The following is an 8,008-nucleotide window of genomic DNA, read 5'->3' on the forward strand; positions in this document are numbered from 1 at the left end:
TGCAGCCGCTCGCATGCAGACTTAGCAAAATGGGCAAATTTTTGGCTCAGTCATGTGAGTCTGGCATCAAGTTTGTGTGTACAGGGTCGTCCACTCTTAGTGCAAACACACGAGCAGGGGGTCTTCAAAGCGGCATTGCGTCCGACGTGGCTGTACATCGGTACAAGCAAAGCAGGCCCGCCACTTTGCATCAATGAGCGGCCGGGTCAGACGCAATGACGCTTTGAAGAAAGCCACTAAAAATGGACGAATCTCACGTGAAAAGCTCATAGACAAGGGTTTGGTTTTCGTTAGTATATAGTAGCACTCAATGCATATACGAATCTACTAAGCTACACGGCTTAAAGGCATATGTGGCCTGAGGACTCTTGACGGGGAGTGTACGTAAAGAGAAATAATTGGCTGGAGTCTGAAGTTTCCAACGGTTCTATACATTCGAAGCGCTTGTAGAGAAAAATAGAGCGTCATTCGCAACTAATCAATGCGCTGCTTATCAGACACATTGCTTTCGTTAAGAGTGGTCATTTGTGCACGGCTCTTCCTGAAACAACCTCTCGTAACGGTGTAATTTAGACGTGTCTATATCTACGCGCCAGCGCACGCTCACAGTCTGTGCGGAGATTTCCTCCTCAAAAAGGTATTTCGGGCAGTGGCACTGCGTCTACCTTTTGGCGCCTAAAAGCTGTTAAAAATTACAGCGACAGCTTGTATACATAGCTTTCAGTTAAACAGCTTCCGCCTTAAAAGTCATGGCGGCTTTTATAGATGCTTCAAAGGCCCCAATCTGAAGTTCAAGGCTAAACCCATTGGACCATTAATTTCTGACAAAGGCTGTGTGTTACTGATTTATAGGTTTGCATGCGTTCCGGGCGACATGCCTGTGCTACGACGCCAGAATAATTTTTTCTCTTCGCGCATCTAAGTCCCATAAACGTTTGCTGTAGACTGCGCATATTCCGGCGAATTCGCACGCTAACTATATTCCGCCTCTTTGCAACAATCAATTTCTGTGAGTGCAATTGCCAGTACTGTCAGTCTGAACTGGAGCTAAGAGTTTTGGTTGTATTTCTCTCTCAGGTGTACATTATTGCGTTTCTCATTTCGCTGTGAATGCTGCCAATCAGATGACTGTCGCCGCACTGTACCCGTCTAAGCACGTGATCGAGAAGAAAGTGCTATGAAAGTAATGGAGTTGTAAATAACTGAGCACATGCTTGATATGCATTCAACACTGTAAAATAAATGTCAAAAAGTTATCTGGCTTAAAAGGACGCTGGAGGACAACTTCATGCAGCCATTGCTCTCAGTAAAAATTAAATTTCCGCCTGTTTCAGGGTATGTTGGCAGCAAAAGAAGCACTTGCTCAGAAAATAGTGAACTGCATTTTTTTTTTTGACAAGTTGTTCGCGAGCGTTTTTCTGCGCATATGGTAAGATTGCACCACAACAATCAATGTATCCGTCAGATGTCCTCTCGGAACGTTTGCAATGTTTCTGCTATTCATTGTGAAACAGGCACCCTATTGGTTTTCTAAGGCAGCTTTAGCTACGTGCTAAAACGAATATTTTCGAAATAACTGAAGGTAACACCAGTTCCAACGATGTGCGCAAAACACTTACTACACGAAAATCCACAGTTACTTCACAATTAAAGGTGATATCCAAGAAACCTTGTCTTGGTTTACAGATGAAAAAAAAAAAAAAATGCGTTCTGAATGAACCCACCACTAACATCGAACTCGTGGCGTTCGATCACGCCAAAAAGGGCTGGTTGCAGCCGTTTCCAAGTGAATTGGTGTACGCAGACTCTGTGATCCAGATAAGGAAAAAAAAAAATTGTAGAGGGCACTTTGGATCACTAAAGTGCGATGAGGCGAAAGCCATTATAGCGCGGTGGATCGTAGCCCTCCACTACGGCACCTCTACCTCCCTCTCTTCTTTCACTCCCACCTTCCTCCTTTCCTTTACGGCGTGGTACATGTGTACGTGGAGAATTGTGACAGATATTGCACCTTTTCTATCTTGTAAATGAATTTCAAACGCCGCTGATGCCTGCTGTACTAACTAACGCCTCCTAGATAGATCTGCTTCTGTTTGTGTGGTGCGGCGTTCGAGGAGGCGACAAATTAAAGGCGCCGCACGGACGCCTGGATCGGACGCCCGGTGGGGTCAGCTTCGTCATGCATGAATCGCCTGGTGACGTCATGACCTGTCGTGACGGTACATCGCGAGCCCCTTGTCGAACACAACGAACATTTCATTGAACGCATCAAAGTTCAGCGGCGTTCTATATATAATTCGTTTACAGGAAAGGAAAGGCGCAGTATCTGTCACTCGCGGAATCACGCTATCATCCTCACGGTAGGGAATTATGAAGAGCGTTTCACGACCCGGGACGTGTCGCAGTTGGTAAAGCGCTGGTCTGGGGATCCAAGGGATGGAGGTTCGATTGCCGGTGGACAAGGTTTATTAATTTATTTTCAATCCTCGCTCTCGAAAGCGTCACACCTCTGCTGACAACCTTCTGTCGACAACGATGAGGCATTAAATGCCTTCGCCTTAAAATAACAGTGTTATTGCACTTACAAAATTGGTAGGTGATGGCAACACGTGTATTTCGTTTCGAGGTCTCTTCTACAGCCAACGGAGGCTTCATTTTCGACGAGAGTGGTCTCTTTGTTACTATAGAACATAGTACATGTCGATATACTATACAGGTCGCCTTCAATTTATCCTCAATATACCTTTAATGTGGCGTGAAGCTATCGGGATTGGGTGTGTGATTATATTATTTTTGTCAACGGCGCACAAAGATGAAACACGAAACAACAAACAGGCGCGCGTAACTCCGTCTTTATTCCATCAAAGTGATCTGAAACTAACTAGCCCGACACCTTGCTCTGTATTTGAGTGGATTACCTTAGCCCCGTGAAGCTTAGGAATTTTCCTTAATGATTCACTCACCGGCATGGCGAGCATGTAAAGAGCTGCCTATTTCTGCCATGATTCGTAAGGAATAAATTGTATTTACTAAGGATGTTACTTTTTCGTTAATAAAAAAAAATGTAGTGATTCATTTTTCTTGTCATTGTCAGCGAGTGTGCTTTATACGTACCCAAAACACTCACATATATACAAATCTGGGTGCGCGTGAATAAACACAGCAGAGGCAGACTTCTTACTTCAAATTTATCTGTTTCATTTTTCTCTCAGTCTAACTTTCCGATGTTGTTCTAAACAGTATAATTTTTAGCTCTTACGCTTGTCAACATCGCAGCTGACTTCTCCACCCTTCCAAACAAGACCCTTTCAGGAGCCAAGGCGAAACCGGTCTGACATGGACTGTGGGGAGGGTTTGGGGGTTACGGCGTCGCCGTAACCAGTTGTTATATTGTTAGCTATAGGATGGCCGATGACACTGTATTGCAATTGACACTGGCTCACCGGGGCGCGCGATATTCTGCTCGGCATCCTGCAACCCGCCATGCACACTGGGAACAGAGACGTCCCGTAAATGGCAGCGTTGGAATCCTGAGGGACCCCTTAATGCTATCTCGTCTTACACTAAAAGGTGAAGCTTAAATGTACCCGAAATAGGGCGTCTCGGGTGGCCACCCTGTCCCTTGTGGCAAAGCTAAAAGGGCACAATATTCTACTAGGCTTCTATGGCAGCCTTCTGTGCTCATACGAAACGCTGACGTCACGGGCCCTGCAGTTTGGTGAAGATCCTGAGAGACCTTATACTCCTTTTAATACTATCATATGAAGAGATCTCTCGATAATATAGACTACCAGCACTACTGTGGCGCTCGCAGAGACCATGCAGAGTGCCGAACTGCTTGGCGCTTGCAATGAAGTCGGCGAACTGCGTGCTGCAAATTTGGACATCAGCTTGCTGGCAGTGGCTGTCTTATTTCAGTCCTCTCGCGCTCACCAAAGTCGTCGTACATTTCTTGTGGCACGCACTAAACGCACACAGATCCACACCAATGTTGGTACAATGGGGGAGTTCACTCTATAGCTATCGAGGTAAACAAAACTTATGCGTGAAACAATAACATTCTTCCCCCTCGTAACTCGACTCAAGTATAAGAACATATTTTCCTTTATTTCTCCAACCAGAAGGCCTCTCCGATCGCTATAAAGGACCGGAAAATGAGTAACTTGAAGAACGCCCAAGTGTGGAAAATAAAGTGTGCTACACTTACATGACTCTCTAAAGTTGTTGGCCTCAGTATAGCGCAAAATCAAGACACGAAATGAACAGCTTGCAAATTTCGCATTACCGAGTATCGTAATTGTCGCCTAGTTTATTTTATTAATTATAAGTTATTACCAATTCGTTTATATAGACAGGCATGCTACGCAAGATATTGTAAATATGCATTACGCCAAGGAAAATGCGTTAACGAGACAGGAAGACTGCCCCCTTGCCAATCTGCATTTAGCAGCTGTTCTCTCTCCAGGCTTTTAGTTCTGTTCTGCACATATATGTCAGCTGTTGGTGGCATAGTTTAACTGCGTCGAGTGAAATAAAAAAACAAAATGTTGAGACTGATATTGGGTACCACAAATTTCGCTATCACATTAAAACGATACTCGCTTTTAGCAGAACTACCTCTAGAGCTTTTAGAGGTAGTTCTGCGACATTAAACTTGTTATGTTTTATGACAAACGGGCATGTTGACAATGAAAAATACGCAGTAGTGATCACACACGCAACGTGTAGAGGAGAGGTTGAACCTGTTAAGACGCGTCCACCCGCGCCAAAGTACAGTTCTAGCATATGCTGACTTCAGGTTATCCGATGCGAAAAAAAAGCTCTATTGCGAACAAGATTTCCTGAACGTTGTGTTCTACATAGTTGGTCTTGATAGATGCATTCATAAGTCTATATATGCATGCAATGCTGATGAATGATCTATGAAATAACGTGCGTGCTGACCAAGGCCGGGCACTGACGCATACTGTTGCCTTTTTTTTTTCTTTGCAAAAGCAGTCTGCGCGGCTGAACCATGCTGGCAGGCCAGTCGACGAAAACCACGGTAGTTAAATCCTTGTGCGCGTAAACCTTTCTTTGGTTCTGTATAGGCTATGACTAAACGATCCACAGCATTAAGCTGATGAAGACATAACGCGTCTGGGTGGCTAATCAGGCCGAAAGAAAAAATAAATGATGATTACGGAGAATATAGATGATTGAAGTAATGAATTGCTACCTTCGGAAAACATTACCGTTTCGTGTTCTTTATAAGGATATTGGTCACGTATTCGTATACCACTCCTCCTCACACTAGTATTAGGTTCAACGTTGTAGTCATTGACATTGTAAAAAGTCGGCTCCTTGAGTGGGATCAGTAAGCGGTCACGAAAAAGCGCATATTTTGATTTAGGGATCTTGCTTGCAACAAGCATTGAATTGACAAGATCTGCTATGGGTCAGTAAGCAGCAGTGGGGCGCAGACTTCAAGCTCATTCCGCGGTCATGTAAATATTACTAACTGTCAGGAAATACCCGAATAAACGTTTTACCAATCCAATCGAGAACGTTAACCGAGAATGCGCTGTAATAAGCTGTCCGCGCTGATTCCTTATTTCCAACAAATCACGAAAAGTACAGCAAACTGGAACTCTGCTATGATCTTATGGAAAAAATGACAGATGAGAGCGATAAATCGTCTCTCGTGGCGTGCCATTGTCCGTCGTGTCATCGCTGTTTACACCAAACTTGTTGTCATCAAGAGCCGAAGCTGCAATGTAGGTGACAATTGCTATTATTTTTTTTCCCTGTGTGCAACGCATGTGCAGTTTCTACGCGATGATAAAGTACGCCAGGATTAACGTTGAACTAGGTTCACTGTGCCAAACACGACGTGCGGTGCATCATACATATAATCGACATACTCGTTCATTAAGCGAAGGGACGTGTTGAAGCTGGGGAGAGTGTCGCCAGAAATGTCTCACATGACGCGTGGCTATAGAGCGTGCCAGATGCGCAGAAATTCGGGTGTCAAGGCTACCAGCCACCCACGCCGCCCGGGCGTCGGTGTTTGGCGTGCCATGAGGGGAAGTGCGCCGCGTGGCTCCCCTCCGTCATACTGTTGCCGCGTGCATCGGGTGACAGAGTGCGCACGTGCCAATGGAAGGTCGTTTCATGCAGCGTCCGTAATAAGTTTTAGGACGAGCGAGAAAGCAGTCAGGCTTACCTGATGCCGATGCGAGGCGGTCCCTCCAGAGAGCTGGGTTCTGAACCATGCCTGGCCAGTAGAGGTGCGGCCGGCCTGGTAGCTCGGCCAGGCCCATCTTGTGCAGCGCGCCGTTGGCCGGGTTGAAGTAGACGCCGGCGGCGCCGAGGCCGAAGCGGGGCAGGCCGATAGCGCTCAGGCCCGCGGCGGCTGCCTGCGGCCGACCCAGGATGTCGTTGATGCCGTGCGGCGTGCCCGAGGCGCTCGAGTAGGCGCACGAGAGCGTGCCTTGCGCCTTGAGCGCCTGCGCGCCGGCCGGATACGACGCCTGGCTGGCGCGAAGGTCCGTCATGGAGTGGAGAGCGGCCAGCGGTGGGCTGCCCAGCAGGAAAGCGTTGGACCGGGACGACTCCATGTTGAGCATGGACAGCATGGATGAGGCGCTGCTCGCGGGCGGATTCGTGCCGGCGCCCAACTCCAGCATGGCACGCGCGCTCAGCAACGCGGGGGCTCGCGCCGCGCTACCATGGGCGTCGTGTGCTCGCTTGCCGAGTGCCGCGGGCAAGCGCCGCGCTCCGTGGGCAGGCGCCCCGTGGGGGGCGGGGCGCGCCGCCCCATTGGCGGCGCCCGCGACGCCAATCACGCGCCGCCGCGCAGCCAATATGCCCCGCGCTTATGGAGTGTGGGGGCCTCCTCTCAATAAGCGACGCCGCCGCGCTCGCGACGCGCGCCGCTCCTTTTCGTCCCGACTACACGCCAAATGAGATCGCGCCGACTTCCGCCGCCTCGCGTTGAGGCTCCCGCAGTTGGAGCGATGTTTTGAAAGCGCGAATATCGGTTTGCGGTTAACTTGGCGGGTCGGGGCACGGCCGTGGCGTGTACGGGCTGCATCTTCGGAGAAACGAACTTTAAAAAATGTAGGCAGTGGGAATTGTGAGACTTTAACAAGCCGTTGAGATGTTCAGTAAAAGCAGGGAAACTGACTTTCATCACACCCGTTAGCTACATTTATAGAACGGAACATTCCGGGAATGAGTGGCAGCAGTGGAGCTGAGACACTAACAGCACGCCGAGAGTCACTTACCAATTACCGACCAGATGCTCGATTCTTTTGCTTCGTGGCACCTTATATGTATCAAGGCTCCTTTTGTATGTTATACTTATGATTACGCTGACAATGCATGACTTTTGGGATAAAAAAAGGGATAATCGATATTTCGTTTAGACGAGAGGAGGAGGGTAATATAACGTCGACAAGTGATTGATCAATAGAACCGGAACCATTATCACTGCAGAGGGTACACGAATGGCGGTAAGGTTCGTTGAAAGTAAGAGGGAATTGATTTTTATCATGGTAATAACATTGGAATTTGTATGAACAAATAATGCGAGTGATTCAAAATGAGGAAAAATGAAAATGCATTTCTAGAAAAGAGCAATATACTCGGGAGTGAAAAAAACGCAAAAAAAAAAGGGGGGGGGCGGGGATAATTACATACCGTTTAGTTTAGGACTTCAGTCACGCGTAATTAACTGACTCGCACTTAAGTCTATGGGTTGAGTGACGTCATGGTTGTCACGTGACTAGGCAGAGAAGAGTGCGCGGTTCCCCCGGCTTCGGCCGCGGCGGCTGAGTGACGTCATAGCAGCCACGTGTTTTTTCTCGGTTCAAGGAGAAACGCGCACAGGGAGAAGCTACGACTTTCGCTTTTGAAATTCCTTATGCTTTCCTTGGAGTCTTCAGTGCCTGTTAGCTCTCCTTGTATGTATTTTTCGCAAGGAACGCCTCATTTTCCTACATTTCTTTGATGCCGTAAAGAATCT

General features: G+C 47.6%; 1 protein-coding gene across 1 annotated transcript in view; it reads right to left on the bottom strand.

Annotated features, from left to right (window-relative positions):
* HGTX (HGTX homeodomain transcription factor) overlaps positions 1–6,668 on the bottom strand; it is a 31,654-nt gene extending 24,986 nt beyond the window's left edge. The window contains exon 1 of the mRNA XM_084586905.1: positions 6,206–6,668. Coding sequence (XP_084443031.1) covers positions 6,206–6,668 — 463 coding nt within the window. The remainder of the gene's footprint in view (positions 1–6,205) is intronic.
* Between the last annotated feature and the right edge of the window lie 1,340 nt (positions 6,669–8,008).

Source organism: Amblyomma maculatum, chromosome 1, assembly GCF_055883805.1.
Source record: "Amblyomma maculatum isolate TAMU_Amacu chromosome 1, ASM5588380v1, whole genome shotgun sequence".
In the NCBI taxonomy this organism is placed as follows: domain Eukaryota; kingdom Metazoa; phylum Arthropoda; class Arachnida; order Ixodida; family Ixodidae; genus Amblyomma; species Amblyomma maculatum.